The sequence below is a fragment of the Mastigoproctus giganteus genome, chromosome 8 (genome assembly GCF_048544385.1).
Source record: "Mastigoproctus giganteus isolate SK-2022 chromosome 8, ASM4854438v1, whole genome shotgun sequence".
In the NCBI taxonomy this organism is placed as follows: Eukaryota; Metazoa; Arthropoda; class Arachnida; order Uropygi; family Thelyphonidae; genus Mastigoproctus; species Mastigoproctus giganteus.
In genome coordinates, this window is record NC_143582.1 from 45,831,115 (window position 1) to 45,855,014 (window position 23,900).

General features: G+C 34.2%; 1 protein-coding gene across 1 annotated transcript in view; it reads right to left on the reverse strand.

Annotated features, from left to right (window-relative positions):
• LOC150081504 (beta-1,3-galactosyltransferase 1-like) overlaps window positions 1-23,900 on the reverse strand; it is a 92,306-nt gene that overhangs the window by 19,366 nt on the left and 49,040 nt on the right. The window contains exon 3 of the mRNA XM_090379453.1: window positions 12,533-12,709. Coding sequence (XP_090235579.1) covers window positions 12,533-12,709 — 177 coding nt within the window. The remainder of the gene's footprint in view (window positions 1-12,532; window positions 12,710-23,900) is intronic.

Sequence of the window (23,900 nt, forward strand, 5' to 3'; positions counted from 1 at the left end):
TGTGAAAGTAGGAAATGCCAATGTTTTAAATATCAAGTTCTTTGCAATTCCTCATGCCACCCAAATAAATCTTGTGAAAATCATTAAAGGTTTTCATTCAAAGAAAAAATTACATAACGATAATAGTAATGTTTGTTTATAGGCTCATCATGTTTTCATAAGTGTTTATTTCAATTGAAACTTGCACTAGTAGTCTGCAATAATGATTACTCATGACTTACCTATGTTTTTTGAATTTAGTTTAAAGACAGTTAATGTAATTGTCGTGAAAATACTGTTATGTAAGAATGAATAAAAAAAAATATATCGGAATAATAACTATATTAATTCTGCTGCTATACAATTCACGAAATGACAAGAAATCATTGTGCACAATTCATGAAATGGGTAAGAAACTAGTCATTTCATGAATTGTGCGTTTTCATGATCTGCGTATAACACATCCAGCAACAATCTGTAGTTCCTTCTCGGCATTTTGTTATGCATTACTATATTTTTTCAATTTACTTTACATTGACCTTCATATAATCAAAAATATTTCCTTGAGTTTTCTTTTCATTTGAAAATCTTTGATGTTTAAATGATCTCTATACTTAGGATATAACTTTCAAAAAGTGTATGAGCACTGGTCGAATACCAGAATAACCCAACCTATTTAACAAATCAAGACATTCACTGAGAGTGCTTGTATTCCATGATCATCAAAATAAATGTTTTGAAATAAGTCATGTGGAGTTTCTGTTATCCTAATTGATTATGGCATGGAAAAAAATGTTTTTTTTTATTAATTGCAATAAATTGCAATATACATGCAATTTATAGACATATTATATATGGCCTAAGTTGCGGATGCACTTCAAATACTACAAACCAACACTGTATTATTCAAAGTACTATTCAAATAACGGTTCAAACCAAATACAAAAAATGCATCACTTACAATTTATGAGCATTTAAGTTGTATTTCAATCAGCAACGAAAAAAAAAAAAAAAAAAATCAGTAATGACTTCTCAGTAAAAACTTCTCTTCATTACACTACACCAAATCAGTACTATTCAATACATTGCCTGAGAATGATTGGTGACTGTATAGTGGCTTTGTTACTTGTTTGGAGAGGCATGGTTTTAAGTCCCTAAGAGATTGGAGGAATTCTTAAAAGTTTTACCAAACAGGACAGAAATCAGTCAGTCTTGAGGGGATTGAAAAATATAAACCCAGCACCACATTTGTGGACAGCATTTTTCCCAGCAAACTAATTAGTTTTGCACATAGCACAGTACATAAACTGAACCATAAACACACATATTGCAGTACACAATAAAATCATATAAACTAGAGTAACATAAGAACTAGTAAATCAGGCCTGAGTAAATTTAAAACATTCTAAAAATTGTAAAGCAACTCAATAAGGGATGATTTACATCTCTAGAGGTACTTAGGAAGTATGTAGAATAAAGGGGGGAAAATGTATCATTTTAAAATTAACTTTAATGTACACTTTATACAACTGGTGTACTCTGTTAAAGATGAGTCATTAATTAACCTAATTGCCCTCTTTTAAATGAAATCTAGAAGCCTCAGAAATGTTTTGGGGGACACCGGCTCAGATGTGGAAACAATATTCCATGGTAGGGTGGATTTGCGATTTTTACAGAGTAAACAGCTGTTTGGAAAAAAAGTAACAAGAGAGCAAAAGAGAAAACCTAGTTTTTTCGATGCAGAAAGCAATATTTGTATTGTCTTTATGCCAAGAGAGATTAGTGGTCAGGGTAATCTCCAATAGAGATATAACAAGGGTTTAGAGTCAAACAATGTTAACTACAAAAAATGCATTTTATTCAATTCCTACTATTAGTTCACACTCTCCCTATATATATTTATATATCTTGTTCAAATTTTCAATCGTTAATAAAATACTTTTTATTCATCCACTCAAGTTCAAATAAATTTTTTAAAACTTGTAGTGGATGACACTTGATGTTAATACAGTTTTTTCAAATATTAATTCATTAATTAAATTTAATTAATTAATTTTAGTTTTATATGGGAGAAAAAAATTTCTCTTATATATATTTAGGAATAAAATTGAAATCAACAGGCAGTAGCTCAATCGGTAAAATGCAAGGATTTCAGTATTTTTCATGTGAAGGTGAAGAATGAGAGTTCAATTCTTGCGAAAATCAATAATTTTTTGATAAATTTTTGTTATTCATCCACTCAAGTTCAAATACATTTTTTTAAACTTGTAGTGGATGACACTTGATGTTAATACAGTTTTTTCAAATATTAATTAATTAATTTTAGTTTTATATGGGAGAAAAAAAATTTCTCTTATATAAGATATTTAGCAGGATATAAATTTAGGAATAAATACCGTCAGTGGCGAAGCGTGTAGATCGCTGAAAAAAAATTTCTTTTTCAGATTCTTTTTTCATTCTGGGTTCTAGTCTGAGTCAAGGAGGGAACAAAATGGAAAATGAAACATGTGAATAAAAAATAATAGTCCAACACCATATATAGAAAGGAAAATGGAAAATTGCAAGGAAATTCGCTTTCTATTTTGCCACTTAATATTGTGATTCTGTCATATGTATATACATATTTATATTAATTGTAATTATTTAATAAAAAGTAACTAAAATAAAATTTTTCTTTGTTGACCTAAGTAGGAATTGACTTTAAAAAATTTTTTTTAATATTACTTGTTTTCGCAATAACTTTAGTTTTACTTTATACAAATAATGCATATCATGTCATAGAACTGTATTTCTCTCTAGTACTTTAAAGGGTAGCTTAGGCTGTAAGTACATTTCTGGTAAACCAAGAAAATTTCAAATGACTTTTTTTTGGTTAAATTAATTAATTTAACCAACTACAAAACAATTTTGTAGTTAACACTGTATGACACTAAACCCTTGATATGATCTAGTCTATAAATTGGAGTGTCATCAAAGGTAAACATAGGAGCAGAATAATTTTTGTGAGATGTAATTCAGGACTGAACTTCAGAGAACTCCCACCAGAGAATTACCCGGAGATCATCATTTAAGGAATTGGTAGTGAATATTTGAGAACTTGAAGCTGTTTGGGCAGGGATAGGTTTTTCAAATGTGGAATGCAATGTGCTATTAACAGCAAAACTATGGATAGGATTCCTGGTCAATGGAAGACGGTCATTAATATACAAGAGGAAAAGAGCAGAAAAAAAGAATTAGTGGGGAAGTTAGAAGACAGAGAGCCAACTACCATCACTCGCAGTGAGCGGTCAGAGAGAAAACTGGATGCCCAGTTATAAAAAACAGTTGGCAACCATAAGATAGAAGGTTATTTAGAAGCCCTCTATGACAAACATGATTAAAAGAAAATGTCAAGAGAAACTGTTTGAGTTTCACCAAACTTTCAAACTGAATTTGTCCATAGATGGGTAACACAAGCCAGAATATCACCAGTGGATCGACACTGATGGAATCCATACCGGTGATCCTGATCAGATGGAAGGTTTCTAGATCATTTATTGGTTGGCAGTTAATTGATCTCTCCATTACTTTAGAAAGAGTAGAAGTAATTGCAACAGGACAATAATTGGATGGGAGGGATTTTTCACCCTTTTTTTTTTTTTTTAAGAACTGGCAGGATATGATCAAATTTCCAAGCAGAAGGAGAAACACTTGAAACAAAAAGTAAAAACTGGTGACACAAAATAGGAGTACATTTAGGAGCACAAGCTTTGAGTAAAAGTGGAGAAATATCACCAGGACATGGAGCTTTTGTATCATCAAGATTGATCAAAATCCTTCTGACATCCTTTTGATGGAAGACAATAGGAGGCATTGAATGGAGTGTACTGAGAATGGTGAGAGGTGGTTTACCAAAATCATCAATACAAGAGTTGGAAGAAAAATAAGATGATAGCAGGTCGGCTTTAAATTCTTGGCTGAAGTGGTAAAAGAACCATCTGGTTTTGACAGAGGCGGGCAAAAGTTGCAGCCAATAGCTTTGGCAAAAGACCAGAATGCTCATCTACCTGGTAATCTGGACAACAAACAATTTTTCTACTCTTACCCTGTTCGAAATCTAGTTTGGACTGATTAATAACTGCTTTACAATTGTTGAGAACTTTGGTGCAGGCAGAAAATGAACCTGGAGATCTGGATGCAAGCCAATTACAATCTTATCTTGAACAGCCTTAACACATTTATCAGAAAACCAAGGTTTAGATATAGGATAAGACTTTAACGTGGAGTGTGGAATAAAGAATTTCATCCTTACAAGAATAACTTCACTGACATGATCTGAGCAAATATTGACATCAGAAGACTTGAAACAGTAATCCAACTAGGAAAAAGAAGAAATCTTGTAGATCATCCCATTTAGTATTCTTGTAATGCCAAACAACATGAAGTTAAGAATGGCCACGAGAGAAAGGCTTCATCGGAGAAGACATCATCACCAAAATAGAGATCTGAGGTACCTAGAGGCCCACTCATCTCGACTGTGTATTTAAGTAGTGTTGTTTGTGAGAAAAAGATCAAGAGTGTTGGCTTGTTCTTTAGGATCGTCTGGTATTCTGGTAGGTAAATGAACAATCTATGTGAGGTCATTAGTAATTGCAAAAGCCTAAGCATCTTGACCAGCTGTGTCCGTGTGAGTAGAAAACAGAAGCCAGCTGGAGTTGTGAACATTAAAATTAACAAGGAAAATTACCTCACTGTTAGGATAGTTGGACTGGAGAAAGTCAAAGAGTTCCAAGTGATTAGTGGAGTTGGAAGAACGAGAGGCAACAGATGAATTTGACAATATACGGTGGAGAGTTTTTAAGCCAGAGAAAATCGAAAAGAGAAGATTCCAAATTACTGTCTCTGACTGGGAATATCAGAACAGAAATATGCACAAATACCACCTTTGAAGCAAAAGGAATCATATAATGAAAAATTAGGACAAATGAGATGAGAATGGTTGAATCAACTGACAATGGCATTCTGTCAGAAAAAGTACACGGGTTTGGCAGACTATAAGTGGAAATGGACATCACTGAGATTAGTCTGAAATCATGTATATTTGTGAAACGAATGAAGAAGTGTTTGGGAGGTTTGGATATTTTCGCAGATAAGCTTTATTCTATTAATTTGACAATTCATGGTGTATTCAGAAGTAAGAAAAGGTAGCAAGTTCATGCCATATGAAGTAATGAAATTTTTGGATATGGCATACACATAGTAAGAATATACCCAACTCCTTGACAATTCCCTCCAATCACTATCTTGGCAGAGAGGCAGCAAGGTTATACGCTAGCTGATCTGGAAGCCTCCTAGAGAGTTACCAACCGAATCTGTTGGTAACTCTCTAAGAGGCTTCCAGATCAGAAAATCCGTCACTGTTTGGACTATCTAGCAACCAGTCTGGAAACACCATTTTAGAGCTGTACTCTTGAAATGTAAGGAAGATTGGATCTCGTCATGATGTCCATCATAACCTCAAAAGATATCAATTATACTGCATGATGGAAGAGATTGCTGGAGCTTTGTTCTGAAGACTAAACATGGGTTCCACCACTTCAAGCCTGAAGATGCTCACTAAGGTGTACACACTATTAACTATGATTTATTATGCATCAGTAAATAGTAAAATTTTTATCTCTTAAATCCTATCAAATTACTGTGTGGAATGTGACCATGCCTGGCAAAATGCCAGGACAATTCCATTTCAGACATAGATAGTGCCACAATACAATTCAGATGAGGAACTGGCACAAACTTTCGCTGTCTGTCATAATAACTGCATACTTTAATAGTTCGTTCAAGTTTATTATTTTTGTTAGCAAAGAAAGAAAGGAAACACTACCAACTGTATCAAAGAATGCAAGAGGGAAAAGTCTATATGATCAGAGTAAAAATATTATATTTAATGTATTAAAATATTATATTTATTTCGATGATAATTATTTCAAGGTATGCCCCACCTATTTCAAAGTCTTGGCATCTTAACAGGTTTCACTTTAATAAATAAATTTCCACCTATATTTGGGATGGCTGTGGGTTTAATGCATTATCCTAATTGTTTTACTGAACTTTTTTGTCGCAACATTTCACCTTCATATGTTATCCAAGACTGCAGTTAGCTCAGGCAACAGGTCAATAAACAAACCCTAGTTGTTTTTGAAAGATTTATTATTGTTTATGCAACATAAAGACAATATCACAAAACCCAGTATTCTTTAAAAATGGCTGCTACTCATCAGGAAGAAACATACATAATTTCATACTTGCCACCAATTGTGGCTGTGTAATAAAGGTGACAGTATGACGATCTGATCCAATAAAGCAGTGGTTTTTAACTGGGGTGCCGTGTAATTTGGGTTTAAGTTACTTAAAAGTTATTATTATTTTTTTTTCTTTGAAATTTATATATTTATTTCATTATAAAAAGGGTACGGTACAATATCCATTATACCGTATCTTCTTAATTTTGTGGTTATCTATAATTTATCTTTATTTAGTACCTCTATATAAAGAATAAAATTATTATATAGGTATATATTAAAAGGTCGAAAACCACTGTGTTAGGTATTTCTTTTGGCTTAGGGGTGCCGTCAAAAAATTACTGGGACAGTGAATAAGGGTGCCATGAACCAAGAAAGTTTGGGAACTTCTGAAATAGTGTTAAAGGTTAAAGCAATATACTCATAGCATAAACTCTACAGCTTTAGAAATAAATCTGGTGAATTATGACGCAGCCAGCAGTCATTCTAGATAATTCTATCACCAATTAGTAACACTACAAAGTGTTTACTTATAGCAGTTGAAATATATACAAAGATATATACAAAGCCACCAGAGCTTTTGGAAGCTTTAAATCAAATATTATTTTACTTCAATATAATTGAAATCGCCAATTCATCATGTTGAAATGATTTAAAAACACACACGGTTTCACATGATTTGAGTACACATAACTATGACCTACCGTTTATACAGGGTGTGCCCAATTTAAATGGACAGCTCAAAGACAGGAGAAGGTTTGGAAGATAAAACAGAGTGAAGATCCTATCAACATATGGTGAAAAATGGCTTGCTTCATGATTTAAATGCAGTTAAAGAAATTACCAGGAATATCAATATCTCATATTAGTAAAATGTTTGAATAAGTGAATGAATTCATCACTGACATAATTCACTGTTTACACAACAAATGCATAAAGAGAGATGTATCTTGAGTGAATCAGGCTGAAGTTTGATGTGATTAATGGAATTATTTACTCTCAGTGTGATTATAAACTCTCACTTCCTCAGTTTTGACTACTGTGTACTACTGGAAGTAGACAAGTTAGCGGCTTTTACATTTAATGAGCACACAGGAGATGCATGCACAGAAAAATTTTCAATTCTTTCCATTGCTCTTAATTCCAAAACTTTTTGCTGATGTGGACCAATGACTGGCACTGGAAGTTCTAGACAAAGGTGCTCCACATTACATACACAACCTTGAAATGGAAGAAATACTGAGCAGTGTAGAAGAATAATGGCCTGGAACGAGCACGAGATGTTTATCAGCAAGAGTGGGATGTCAAAAGAATGCTGCATATAGGACATTATGCGAAGATGTTTACCAGATGTACCCATTCCATTTCCATCTCGTTCAAGGATTAACTGTTCTACTTTTCTCTCTCTCTGAGGGTAATTCGGAAAATTTTTTTTGGTTGGCGCAGCATAAGTCACAGGCTTCCTTGCACCGTATGGCTAATAATAATAATATTAGCATTAGCAGAGGCACATGATGCAAGAAAGCAAGCTTATGCAGCATCAGCCAAAAAAAGAAAGAAAAAAAAAAAAAAAACACTTCCACTTCACCCCTCTGTTCGTTCGAAATACCTGTCCAGCTGAGCCTTAAATTTATTTAGGCTATCAACTTTCACAACAAGAAATGGAAGTCTGTTCCACCAAACAACTACCCGCTGGCTAAAGGCATTTTTCCACACATCTATCCTACATCTGTCTTTCCTCAATCTGAATTTATGCCCTCTCAGATGATTATTCTGAGCAAGAGGAAGAATCCCATCGACATTGAGCTTGCTCAAACCATTCAAGGCTTTATACACCTCTATCAGATCACCTCGCCAGTGCCTAGTCTCCAGACACTATAATTTGCAGAACTTAAGCCTTTCTTCATAAGAGCAACCCTTTGTTCCATTCACTAATCTTGTTGCCCTTCTCTGTACTCGTTCCAGCAGCCCTACATCCTTCTTGAAATGAGGCCTCCAGACCTGTATACAGTACTCAAGGTGTGGCCTGACCATTGCCTTATACAAGGGAATAATCACTTCCTTATCCCTGATAGAAAAAATCCTGTATATCATTGACAAGACCCCATGAGCTACTCTTGCAGCTCATCTGCACTGCTCAGAGAACTTCATATCTGCCTGCACAATTACCCCCAGGTCCTTTCATTCTTTACCACTGTCAGTGTAGTACCACAGAGTTGATACGTTGCCCTGGGGTTGCTGTTTCCCATATGTAGTACTTTTCATTTGTCAATGTTAAACTTCATTTGCCACCTCTCAGCCCATCTGCTCAACCTTTCCAGATCCTGTTGCAGCAGCATAGCGTCAGTAGTATCCTTAACAACCCTGCCAACCTTTGTATCATCTGCAAACTTGGACATTAAGCTTGATATACCATCATCGATATTATTTATAAATACAGAAAACAATAATGGACCCAACACTGAACCCTGAGGGACTCCACTAATAACATTAGTCCACGATGAGCAGTGTCCATTGATTACCACTCTCTGTCTTCTCTGATTATATAACCCTGATTGGGGTTCTGTACTTGGCTTCTACAGACATGAAACAATGATCCCTCATTTCTGAGCAAGTTTTATTCACAGATGATTGTACATTCATTTACAGTGGCATCTTTAATTTCCACAACAGCCATCAGTGGTCCATTGAATATTCTCATGTAGCACATCAGCATATGTAGAGGAAATTTTCTGTGAATGTCTGGGCTGGCCTCCTTGGTGACAATGTAATGGATTCGTTTTGTTCAATGCTGAAGTTAGACAATGGTTATGCGGCCATTAACTACATTGATGGATAGAATGTGGGAATGACTCTCTGGTTAAATGGTCTACCCAATCACCAGATATCACACTGTTAGATTTTTATTTTTGGGATGCAATGAAGCAATCAGTGTCTTGACAGATTACCTGTAGCTTTCAGGTAATCTGTCAAGTACCTCTGTCAGGTACCTCTGTCATGCCAAATTGTCATATCACTTCTATGGGAAATTGAAGTTTGTGTAAGAAAATATGGTTTCTTCAAGCATTTGTTCATTTTCAAAAATAATTTTGAAAATTTTATTGATAATAATTGATTAATAATTTATTCATAAAATAATAAAATTTATTGATATTCTTGGTGAGTTCTTTATTTGCATTTAACTCATGGAAGGAAGGCCTTTTTCACTTTACACTGATAGGCCCTTTATTACTCCATTTCATCTCCCAAACCTTCCTTAATCTATGCATTTATATTCAGGAAATCCCCATAGGTACTCATGATTGTAAGCAAAAATTTTATATGAATATTTATTACATATAAAAGGGTCACAGAAACGTATTGAGAAGGATTGTTTCGTTTTGTTTTCATTCCATTTATTTCATTTTTTCATAATTTTTGAACTTCAATAGTAATCTACTTTAGTACATCTATATTCTTATATCATGTTTTACTACAACTAGTTATTTCAACAATAAAGAATTATACATTTTTATATACATATAAGCAAAACAATATAAAAGGTATACATGCAGCAAAAAAAAAAAAAAAAAAAAAAAAAAAAAACAGGAGTACACTCCTTAAAAATTTTTTTAAAAACTTGTACAGCAAACTAATGACTGGACATGCAGAATTTGGTGGACAAAAGAAATATTTACAAACAGGAGCACTAAAAGAGTTACACGAGCAGGCATGCATTTCATCTTGTATCATTTAATAAGGTTGGAATAAAGCAAAAATTATTTAAAATTTTGAAATTTGCATTGCTGCTTTCATTTTGGCATTATAATCAACAAAAGAATGAGTAACACACACACACCCACCCACCATATTTTCTCAAATACCCCAACACTCTTCAATAACCCACACACCATTTTTAAGGCACGAAAAAGAAGAAAAAAATTTTTTATTCTAAAATTATTTTCTGTATCTAAGTTGTGTTTTAATAAATATAGCTAATAAATAAATAAATAAATACTCTTTTAGGCTCCAGCCAGAGGGATGAATAAGTGCTGAAGATAAAAAAAATACAACAATTTTATTTCCTCATCTGTCTGTATCTTCAGAGAAATAAGCTTTGGATATAATTTATGAATCGGCTGAATCCCTGCCCTTTTTTTTAATGATAAACAATATTACAATATGTGGCACATAACTGCATAAACATACAAATGTATAGGATGATTTCTTTTGTAATTTATTTTATGTATGTGGTGAAAATACATCTTTAAATTTTTTAAAATAGTTTTACAAAATATGAAACAACCACATTTCTTTGCTATCTTCTCTTCTTTTTTAAAGCTCTCATAGTTACCACAGTGGTTACAACTACCGTTCTACACCATGGAAAGAGACTACATGGTTTCCCCATCCCAATACCTTGAACAAGTATATCAGGAAAAGTTAGCATGGTCTTTATATCATGAACAGGAAAAACAAAATACAATACATGCAATATTAAAGACAGAATAATATTGATGCATCATGTCCTTAGTTACCTTGGCACCATATCTAAACCCTCTTTAAAGCATTTCTAAACACTAATGCAGCAAACCGATATCCCCCTCTGGTGAATCACCATTCCAGAAATCAGTCACATAAGCAGGCATTACATTTTACATAACATGTAACACAGAAATCTGATTTTTTTTTGATTTTTTTTTAATTATTACCATACTTCTTCAATTCTAACATAATCAACAGTGCATATCAAAAAGATATACAGCTATACTGAAGGAATGCTAAAACTCATGATAACAGAATAGATATTTGAAATTTTTAAATATTTTGTTGCATTTTGTACACTAGCATGCTCACTGTAGGGATAAAGCACATTTTTAAGGAATTATTTTACTCCTGCAGCAAGCCTGGTGAGCAACTGATGCTAATAAAAAATACATGTCTATTATTTCCTCCTCAACTAATTGCAAGGTGACAGATCACAAATTTTTCTTGTGAAACTATGCAACACCCAGTATTTCACAATTTAAGAATGGGAATTACCATTCCCATTCTTAAATTTTGATATTCAAATGCCATGGTTCCTAATAGAAAACTTATTCTTGCTGATGTATAAGATCATTACATATAAACAGAGACAAAATTAAGTACAACCAGTATATTTCAAATGATTTTGGTTAATAAATAAAACACTTTCCTACAGAGCTGTGTGTCAAGAAAAAGTAATAGTTACACATGGGACAGTCATACAACTTTGTTTTCTGCTTTATTTTAAAGGCAATAAAAAATATATTTAATCAATTTAATAATTAAAAATAAGCCAAGAGAGAAAAACTTGATGTGTCAAGCATATAATATGCTTGAGCGCAATTGTTTCAATATATGTGAGCTAGAAGGCATATGGTGTATGAATACAGGTAATAATGGTAAGAAAGAAAGAAATATTTCCAGTGCATTATACTATTGTTTCTTGGATACATATAAAGTTGAAATTTAAATTAACTTTAATGATAAATCCTCACATCCCGACATTGCTCTTAAAACCTTACTCAGAGGCTCTAAAACACTGTTTATTAAAATATTAATCAAATACTCTTATTAGTTAACAAAGCTAATATTATTATTAAAATATAAAGAACAAAACATTGCAGGAAAATGGAGGTTAACCAAGTTCTGAAATATATTTTACAAAACATTCATCAACTACATTTCTTCTCTGCTAGTTCCTCCTCCTTTTCAAGGATTCAACAAGCACAATGATTTCAATCACTGCTTGACTACACCATTTTAGAAAAGCCTGGGTTTGAATTCTCTCATGACAAGAATTTTTGGGGTTTTTCCACATCATGGCAGAGTTAGTACCAAGCAAGGTGTACATGGCTTTTTTCCTATATTCTTTCAGTAGGTCCCTTTCAACCTGCAAACTAATGGTTTCATTCTTTGTTTCCTCCCTAATTTGTTTTCCTTCATGATCCTATAATGTTTTATCCAGTTAAAATCCTTTATTTTTATAATAATAATGTATTCAATTAATATTTTAATAAGCAGTGCAGTAAAACCTTTGAGGAAGGTTTTCAGACCAAAGCGAGAAGGTAAGGGTTAACCATTATTTTAAAGTCAAACCTCAACCCTATATGTAACTAGTATAACACACTATAATGCAGTTGAAATGTTTATCTCTTTCAAAACATCTTGAGAAAACTAAAGCAAAAGAATATTTGTGAGGGATAAATGGTAGCCATCAAAACAGTGTCCCAATTTAAATCTTAAATTATAAAAGTCTGAATACTTACTCCAAAAAATAAATCTTTGAACATAAAATAAAGATTCAGATATAAGCCATATCCCTAATTTTGAGCTCTGCGATGCTATTACTTTGCAAGTGATTCTGTTTGCTTTGGAACAGTGGTGAGCAGCCTGCATGTGGCCCTCCAGACTACCTGATGTAGTGCACAAGTGAATTCCACTAACTAAAAATTAAAAATATTAAACTCAAAAAATATTTCTGAAAAATTTAAAAATCAATAAAATCTTTCTAAAGAAACAACTTCCTTTCTATTTTATTTTTGGAAAAAAAAAATGACAAAAGACTGTTTAAAGCAATGATGAGCACCCAACAACCCCTGAACATGGCACTGAGGACTTGGAAGACTATTTTATGTAGGGATATTAAAAAAAAAAAAAAAAAAACAGATGTGCATATATAAGGGGCCTATCTAAATGCTAAAAGGGTAAAATGGAAAAAAAAAAAAAAAGAAAAAAAAAAAAAAGAAAAAAAAAAAAAAAGAAAAAAAAAAAAAAAGAAAAAAAAAAAAAAAGAAAAAAAAATTAAATGTATAACAAACAAAAAGTATATTTTGAAACATTAAGAAAAATACTAAATCTTTAGAGTACAACTTTTAAATTTATCTCTTCAATTTTTAGAAGATAACTGTGTCAAGCGTGGCCTGAGACCCATGAAGATCACATCATAGTTTTCCAGGACTCATTGCTGCTTAAAAGCTGATAAGAATAAACAAATAACAGTCACTTGCAAAGTAATAGGTAAGCATGCTACTTGGGTAGATGGGGGATTATAAAATTTCTGGAAAAATGATTAAACTATGGCACCATATTGAAATATCAATGACTTTATTCTGCACTACAGCTTTGCTCTAACATTTGAAGAGAATTTCCCCCTCCAGGTCCAACCTCAATCATGAACATGACAGATTCTACAAAGATACCAATAAACAAATAAGTTTCATGAAGAGATTAGAAATAGGATTTTTTTTTTTTTTTTACCTGGAAAATACAGTTAGAACCATTAAACAACAATGGTTTGGTTCAATAATGAACCTTTTCCCCCTCCTATTAAGAGATAAAGAATCCTCTGGCATTTGCATAATCATTTAATTTGTTCAATTACATGTTCAAATACAATTAAATGGTTATACAATGATAATCTTAATTTAATATAGTGGTTCCTGATCCCTCACCTATTTTACTATAAGAATACCTACCAAGCAAATATATTAGAAATGTTGTTGGGCAGAGTAAAGACTCAAAACTTTCAAGCACATCTTTGCAAGTATATGCTGGAATTTTAAACTAATTTCTATTATAAACCTTTCATGAATCTGTAAAACTGGGTATGTATCACCCAGGATTCTAAAAATGGCACTGGATGGATGGGAAAAAACCAATGCTGAGGACTACTGATTTATTACAAGCAATTCAACCATAATATTTCAAGAAAGCCAAGCCTATTCAAGGGCCCAGATTCTTCCTCAAAACATGAACAGAGATGTCATCATGGAACTGTTCTAAGGCACCAACAGCACATACGATGCTAAGTTTCAGCTTCAAAACAAAGGAGATCTGCCCACCCTCCAAAATCTCACCGACACAGCAGTGTTTGTAATTTTCAGTATGCCTAGTATACCTATAAATACCACTATTCTACTATTCATGTGTTCTGTGTTATTTTATATTTGTAGTAATTTGTACCTTTTTAGAACCCACCTTTAAAGTTCATAATCAAGAGTTTAAGAATTTTTCCCCCTCTACATAAACATGTCAAACTAGTTGTCCATGCAACCCCCCCAAGTGTTGTCAACTTCCACAGCACATTTTACTGCATATAAGTAACAAAAATGGTAAATGGCGATACTTAAAGGAGATATATACACTATATAGTGTATATTTATATACACTAATATAAAATTAAAATAAAATTCATGTTATACAAATATTCATAAATGTTGATGGTTATGAGATAGCGTATTTTTACACAACGAGAAAATATTTAATATATTTTGCTGAATAACACCACTGATATTAAGTTTGCCCACTGGTGTGGCCTGTGGACTACCATTAGTGTGGTCCACTAACTCCTCGAGAACTTCTGAATTTGACACCCCTGCTCTACACAACACTTCTCAAACATAAAATTTCTTATTAGTGCAGAATAAATAGTCATACATTTAATGTGATATCACAGCATAATCATCTTCCAGTAGTATAACTTCACTTCTTTCAGTTTATGTACTTAAAAAATGGACTGGTGTCAAATTCCTAATCCTCAAAGTATCAAGCAAATATAAATGACAAAAGTAAGAAGTTACAATAGTTTGGTTTTAATGAATGTTGCAAAACATTCATTAAAATTATGGCCCATTTTAAAGAACAGAAAACTCATTCCAAATAACTTAATATCACTGTTTTGGCTTTTGAAAGCTTTCATACAGTATATACAGTAAACTCCCATTATAACACTCCTGCTTATAGTGTTATCCCACTTCTAACACTTTTTTTTCTCTTCTGGCTCCACGTTCAATTCTATGAAGTGCTATGTATTTTGTTAATGCCTATAGCACTCCTGTTTTAAATGCTTTCCTCTGCTTATACTGCTTTTTTTAAGGTCCCAAAAAGAAATAAACCTGAATACAATCCTACCTCTTAATTTCAGTTTTGAGAAAGGGATGACAGACTAAATTTATTGTTGCGTTTATTATTGTATTTGCATGCTCTTCTCAATTTTTTAAGCAAGTTAGCTATACACACACATAAATCTCCTAATGTCTTCACCATGTCCATCTGTATATAATAACAACTCCTAGTGGCTGGATTTTATATTCAGCACATCCAGAAAGATTTATCAAGCCAAACCCAAATTTCTTTAAAATGGGTTCTGGCAATGACAGAAATCAGGCAATTATTATTTCTTTGTCTGTTTGTCCATCCACACATAATAACTTGACATTCAGTGGATGGATTTTCATAAAATTTGATATTTTGCTCTTCTAGAATGATTTATCAAGCCTTCCCAAATTTAATTATAACTGGATCAATAGAAATCAGGAAATTACTATTTTTTTTCTCATACATATCACATAGGTTATCCATATACTGATTATTGTAGCTAAAGTATTGAATATTATGCTTGTTGCTAAGTGTTGATTAGAGGAATGACTGGACAATATGGTGGATCCACAGAAATGAAATGTTCTTGGTTCACTCACAAGTCATTGTTTTGGGTTCCAACCCTATTATTATAAATCATGAATTATTGCTGTTTTCTACTGCACACTGCATACAACCTCTAACTGTTTAACCTGGCAGCAGTGGTCGGGAACCCCACAGGTGCTCCTTGAAAATAACTTTCCCATGTTAACTGTTAATTATTAAAAACCTTAAATTTTTTCTAATTTCCTAAATATAGTAGAACTTTTACTGTAACAGTTTCTGAAGATTTTCTTATAGAAATTGTATGCAAGAACCTATCAGGTACCTTGCCACCATTTATTTTTGCAACTATATGCAGTTTTCTTGAAGAATGGCAACAATGCCAAATTAGCACTGGTACTGTGTTTCTTTAAAGTTTCAGGCTACTTGTTTTTCCTCTCCCATTAGGTCAATAAACAAACCCTATTTGTTTTTGAAAGATTTATTATTGTTTACGCAACATAAAGACAATATCACAAAACCCAGTATTCTTTAAAAATGGCTGCTACTCAGCAGGAAGAAACATATATAATTTCAAATTTCATGTGTTGTAAATGGTGCCAAATTTGAAATAAGTCTGAAAATGGAAATAACTTACATCGAATACACAAGTTTTCTTAATAATATTTATATCCATGCAAAAACATTCACATACGAAGTCTGAAATTTCATGCACTTAATATCTTTTATAAACTGCAAGGTGAAATAAACTAAGAGACCGATGCTCTATTTTATGTCTAATATGTTTTTTAGTAATTTTTAGCAATTTTTTTTTTTGAAAATAATATGTATAAAACAGCTGTTTTCAAAACGTTTTACTGTTTTTTTTTAAACTTAAAAATTTACATAATGTGTAAATTTACATAATGTGTGAAAACAGTGCAATTCATTAAAGAAAAGATGAAATTTTGGCACTGTTCAAGCAAAATTCAAAACAGTCAAAACATTTTCCAAAAATTGAAAATAAAATGGGCACTATCACACCACAATTTTTGCTACAAATGGAGGTGCCACCACTGCCAGGTTAAAATTTAACATTATTGCTTTAATGGTAAAGCAATCAGTACTGGTTATGAGTGTGTTCAAATATTGCCATCAATAAAAAAAAAAAAAAAATGTTATGAAGTCAATCTTAGTGGCAGGAAAAAAAATATGTACTGTTTGTCATTGATGAAATTATAAATTCATTTCATCAATGACAGCACTATTATGTTAATACAGGTATCACGTGTTTAGCATGTTTTCATTTAGCACGATTTCACTTTTGGGTGGTTTTCAAACAGAGGAACTTTTTTATTTAATGCCAATATAATTTTCATATCACAGAGCTTTCCTCCTAAGAGACATTACAAAATTCCCAATGTTTTTCACATCTCTCTTTTACTCATTTGCAGCAACAGAATTCAAATGAAATTCAGTAAATCCTGAGATTGCACCCTGTCACTGTTTACATACTTCTACGACACAAGGAAAAAATAAAATAAATAATAGAAAATACATATGGTGTTTTGTTGTGTATTTTGGGATCAGTGATGTTGTGTATTATCAGTGATCAGTGTACTAATGGTTTGTGATCGTGCTAATAAGTAGCTGAATTCATTAAAATGTAAAATAAACTATCAATACTCAAAACTGTCAAAATCACATGTTGTCTTACCTTACTTTACTTCCATGTATCTTTTAACACATATCATGAGTGAAAACTACATATTACATTTTGGTTCTGTGAACTATTTAAAATTATTTGTGATTCATATTTTAAAAGAATTTATCCCTCATTATGCTTTCAGAAAGACCAAGTTCTTCAACATCTTGTGCTAGCAAGAGGAAATGTATTAATTTAGAAGTGAAACTTGCAGTGTCTAAGCATCTAGAAAAGGGTGATCATGTGACAGATGGAATTGGTCGAATGATACTGTGCAAACTATAAAGAAAAAGAAGTGCATCAAGATGTACCCATCAGTTGCAAAAATGCAGCATTCATGCAGTTTCACAATGGAGAAGATTAATAATTTGGAGCGAAGACCAAACATGAGTTCTGTTAAGCCCAACAATAACTTTGAAGACACTGGATTGTTTAAGCATTTTTTGAAAAAAATACTGATCCATACAACTTGAAATTAACCCATGTTGATTTTTTGGCAGCAAAATATATTGTGAAACTTTACAAGCTATTGTAGAAGGAGGAGGATATTTTCAACATCAAGTCTTCAATGTAGACTTCTCTTTTTTTTTTTTTTTTTTTTTTTTAAAGAATGCCGAGAAGAACTTTTATTTCCCCACGGAAAAGTCTGCACCAGCAAAAGATTGGTTAACCATTCTTTTATGAGAAAATGCTGTGGGAGATTTTAAGCTGAAGCCCATACTAGTAACAGAGAGAAAACCAGGGGCTCTTAAAAGATATAAAAACTCCTCTTCCTGTTTTATGGCATTCAAATCAGAAGAGATGAACTAGGAAGAATGGTTTACTTCTTACTTCTGCCCTGCTATACAGAAATACTGCAAAAATAATAATATCATGCACAAAGCATTGTTGCTTCTCGACAATCCTCCTGTACACCCAATCAAGTTAGAAGAGAAGTCCAATAACATTAGAGTTCAGAATGATCTCAACTCCAATGTTATAGGGCTTTAACGAAGAAATGGCTGTAATAGCTGACACTGTCAATCTTTCACAAGATGTGGGTTAAGGAAGATATGAGAGAGTTGTTAAATTCTTGTAGTTCTATCAAAATAAGGCACTTGAATTGGAGAGGATGAAAGCAATTTTGAAGATGAAGAATAAAAAGACTCTGAAGTCTCATCAAATTACAACAAAAAAAACTCAGATGAGTTTTTCAAATTGGAGTTTGTATGTTAGCAGGGACTTGGAATAATCGATTCAATGTTATGGAAAAATTTATAGGGAGAAGCAGAAATCTAGTAACGTGCAAAGTACATTGGACATATTGCCTCCAGTAGAACAGACAGACGTGTAAAAAAGCAATGAGGCTGCCTTCAATACAGACTCAGTAAATCAATACAGTTATTAACTACTTTTCTATTTTTTTTTTTACAATTTAAATTTATTCTTTATATTTTTAATTTTAATAAAATTTTCCAATTTCTGTAAGATTCTATACATATACTGTTATTGCAAAATAATATTTTAGTGACCAAACTAGAGAACTACTGAACTACAAATGAAAAACTTTACACTGACAACTTTTTTATAAACTTATACATGAAAAAATTTAAGCCAGAAGAATATCTTATATTATCATTATTACATGTAATTCTTACTGAAAAGTAATTTTCATTTAGTGCAGCAATTTTTTGGAACATATCAACCTATGCTAAACAAGGGATAACTGTACTACATTTATTATATTTGTAATACTAGAGATATATTTAATTTAGTTTGATAAAATTTGTTAAAAATTCTATTGTTTAATAGCATGCAAAAAAAGAAAAAGAAAAAGAAGAAGAAGAAAAAAAAAAGGATTGAAGGTGCTGCAAATTGAAAGTGTAAAACACTATAAGTGTGCATTATTGTAAACTGGTTGTTGTCTTTACAGGATAGTCTCATTATGAGATAACTACAATTTAAACCATTATATACCATGATAACTACCTTCATAAAGAACGTCGTTGTGATACTTATTCACATGCATAATTCTCAGTGGTCAGGATGTCCACCAAGTTAGTAATGGGAGATGATATCATAAAAGAGAGTTTGACAGTCCCCAAATGGTTAGTAATAGTAATGTTCGTAGTGGAAAATTATGCAAGCAAACTTATACTTATGTATCATCAGCAAAAAAAAAAAAAAAAAACTTCCCATATTACCTATCCCACTGTCATAGACATGATCCTCACACGTGCTTCAAGACTTCGGTGGATAGCAAAACAGCATCTCCTTCATATCAGAGATAAAAAGACAACCGCGAGGTACATAAGATCAGTTATCTTTCCACCTTTACTCTACGGTGCTGAAATTTGGGCATCAGCGGCACCATCAATAAAGAAACCACTCTTTGCCACAGAATTCTGGCTCTTAAAGTGGGCCAACAGGAAGTACAACCTTCCAGCTCTGATTCGCACCATGCAGCTTGCCGACTCTCTCAGGATTCCACGGCTTCCCACCTTAGTCGACGACCAACGCCTCCTAGCAGCAGTCAAGATGATAACAGGCATAATTGCAACACCTTCATTCTGGGATACCTGTGGCTGGAGGATCCCCCCCCCTGCTGACCTTAGGGTCAATCCCGAGCTCTACTCGCATTCAGCATGACTCCATCTCTTGGACAAGTTCCTCCCTCAGCAGATGCTCAAGCAAACCCAGGCACTTGACGCAGACCTGAACAAATTCGCTGTTGACTGGACTTACCAGAAAAAAATTATGACTAGTAGGACTAGTCAGCAATGACTGATGTGTACCATGCATCTGTTCCTGTCTGATTGAGCTGGTGCTCTTATCTCGATGTTAAGCCAGCTCAATCAGACTTAACTCTCATAAGGAGTTCTCTCCTTTGGATTAAAATATGTTTTTATTTGTAAAATTACTTTTTTTGTAAATAATTGTTCGATTTTCCCGGAAGTTTCAGGAGGCTGTAAACCCCTGGCTTTTTGGCCGTGAAGGGCAATAAAGATTCTCTCTCTCTCTCTCTCTCTCTCTAACAGTATCTAGTTTGTTAAATTTCTTCGAACTACCCACCTCAACAACACCAGATGGGAGGTTGTTCCAACAATCGACCACCTCTGACCAAAGCAACTTTCCGCATGTCAACTCTGTAACCATCCTCCCTCAGTTTGAATTTATTCCATCCCATGTGTAGTTTTAGCAAAAGGAAGAATGCTATTAGCACTGATGCATACTCGATCCATTCAAAGCCTTAAACACCTCAATCAGATCTTGCAGGTGCCTAGTCTGAAGGTGCTGCAGTTTGCAGAACAGAAACCTTTCCTGGCAAGAGTACCCTTTTGTTCCTCTCACTAATCTTGTTGTTCTTCGATGTACACATTAAGACCAACAATGAGCATTCCAACAGATCTGTCCTTTCTAAAATGAGACCTCCAAACACACATGCAGTACTCAAGATGTGAACTGACCATTTCCTTATATCACTGAATCATGACCACCACTATGAAAACTGAATGCGACCCACTAACCACGTGAGGTACAAGAGTGCAGAGTTAGTCGACTTACATCGCATAAATAAGGTGTCAGTGGTTCGGTAGGTAGTAAAATTCTGAGCGTGATGGGTAAAAGGAAGGATTTATCGAACTTTGATAAAGGACAGATTGTGGGTGCTCAACAAGCTGGTGCCTTGATTTCCCAAACGGCTGAACTAGTGGGGTGTTCGAGAGCCACCATAGTTAAAGTGTACCAGGACTGGCATCAAAATGGTAACAACGACCCAACGGCAAAACTACAATGATCAGCGAAAGGTTGATGTTAGAGGTGAGTGCCGGGTCCGACGACTCGTACAGGCAAACAGGTGCAGCACTGTTGAAGACTTGACTATCCAAAACAACACGAGCGAAACGGGAACAACATCTGGCATGACCATGCGCCACACCCTCGCACATATGGGCTATACCAGCAGACGAACCCTACGGCATCCTCTCCTAACCAAGGTTCATCGGCATAAAAGACTCGCTTGGTGTAAAGAACATGCAAGTTGGACATTAAAAGACTGGAAAAAAGGTGTGTTGACTGAATGCGTCACATTATTTATTTCACACCGTGGATGGTCGTGTAGGGATTTTGCGTCAACAACGTGAGACTCTTGATCTATCATGCATGGTATCAAAAGTGCAGGCCAGTGGAGGTGGTTGTATGGTGTGGGGCATGTTTCATTGGCAGGAACTTGGACCCTGTCCATGTGGAACAACATCAGTGGTCTCCACTATCATCAACTGCTTGCTGACTGTACACCTTGCTATGTTACTATTTTTTCCGAATGGCAATGGTGTCTTCCAAGATGACATGCACCGAGCCATCAGGCACTTGTGCAGGAATGGTTTGAGGAACACGGTTCTGACTTCCAGCATATCTCAATTGGCCTCCAAAACCCTGTCGATATCAATCCCATAGAGCACTTGTAGGACACTATGGAAAGGCATATCAGGCATCTGGATACACCAATCACCTCCATACCGGCATTGATTATACACAGCTTGGTTGGCCATACCTCCCGAAAGATTCCGACATCTTGCTGAATCAATGCCACGATGGATAGCTGCTGTACTGAGGACAAAAGGAGGACCTACGAAGTATTAGGTAGGTGGTGATAATTCAGTGATCACTCAGTGTATAATGTGATAATCACCTACTTACCTCTACTAGAAAAATCCTTATATATCATGGACAAAACCCCACAAGCTATTCACAATGCTTAGAGAACTTCATATCTGACTGCAAAATTAACACTGCCTCCTGCACATGTCATTTTCATTTTTCACTACACCTGAGTGGAGTACCCACACAGTTGGTATATTATTCTTGGACTACTCACTATATGAAGTACCCTACATTTGTCAATATTAAACTTCAAATTACACTTCTCAGTCCATTTGCCTAACTAGTCTAGACTTTGCTGCAATAACATACCTTGATTAATGGCATTAACTGTCCTGCCAACCTTTGTATCATTTACAAACTTATACATTAACTCTGATATACCTTTATCAATATCATTAATACAGAAAACAACAAATATTGTCACTAGGTAATAGTTTGGGAGGGATACAACGACTAACAGATTAACAGTAGCCGCTGGGAGAGGTGAAAGTGATTCTTGCGCTGCTTCTATTGGAATGAGCAGCAGCCTGGAAAACAAGATACAGGGGATTTCAGAGACTGCTGGGAGTTATCGCGGTACAAGTAAACACATGGGCTGTGTTAGGGTAGCTAAGAATAGGAACAGTTGAATGTATATTTGTGTGTACACCGATGCTAGGGGTTTGGTAAATAAATTTGAGGTGTTGGTCAAAACATCAATGGCAGATATTATTGGGATATCAGAGACGTGGTGTCACACAGATATAAGAAATGCAGAACTGGAATTTGGAACCTGTCTATCCTTTCTGGAAACAGAAAGGATAGACAGGATAGGAAAGGAGGCGGCATTATGCTATTAGTTAAGAAACACATAAAATCCAAGGAAGTACAGCCTGTCGACATGGCTGGACAGTGCAGTGTCGAGTCAGTTTGGTGTGACATAAGCACTGGGAAATCAAAATTGAGAGTAGGAGTGTGTTATAGGCCTATTGACTCTGATGAGTATAATAAACAACTGCACAGGGAAGTAGAGTGGGCCAGTAAATCAGAGAGTCTTATAAATGGGGGATTTTAATTTCCCAGATATTGACTGGAATTTGTGGGTTGATCACTCACACACTAGCAAGGCTTTTCTGGATCTATCGGATGACAGTTTTCTACAGCAGCATGTTCGGGAGGCAACTAGAGGGAGTAATACTCTTGATCTGATTATCAGTAGTGATTCTTCATGCATTAAGAATCTGCAGATAAAGGAACCACCAGGTAGCAGTGATCACAGTGTGCTGAAGTAGGATTTACTCAAAGAGGTAACTACCATCAGGGGTAAAGGGAAGGGTTTTTGTAAAGGCCACTATGGAGGTCTAAAACAGTATTTAAATTCTATACGGTGGGACCATATGATGATGTTAGCAAAACAGAAAACTCAAAATGGAAAGCATTCAAAGAATTAATCTTAGAAGCTACTAAGATTAATCTTAGAAGCTACATAAAAACTAAGAAATACTGTTCAAGATTTAGGACTAAACGGATGTCAGATGAACTAATGAGACATGTGGCAGAGAAGAAAAATGCATGGGATACATATAAATTAATGTATCCCATGCATTATGACAGATATAAGCTGGTCTGTAACCAAGTCACAAAAGAGGTTAGGCAAGAGGCAGATTATGAGAAATCTTTGGCAAAGGATGCAAAGAAAAACAGCTAATACTTCTTTACTTATGTAAACTCTAGAAGGAAGGGGATGAATCAGATTGGTCCACTGGATATCAATGGTTCAACTGTTGATGATCCTGCTCAGGTAGCTAACAAACTAAATGAGTATTTTGCATCTACATTCACACATGAGGAGTTATTCAGGGAGGGGAATGCTAGAGGTGAATTAAACTCTGGCAGTGAGCTAGATGATT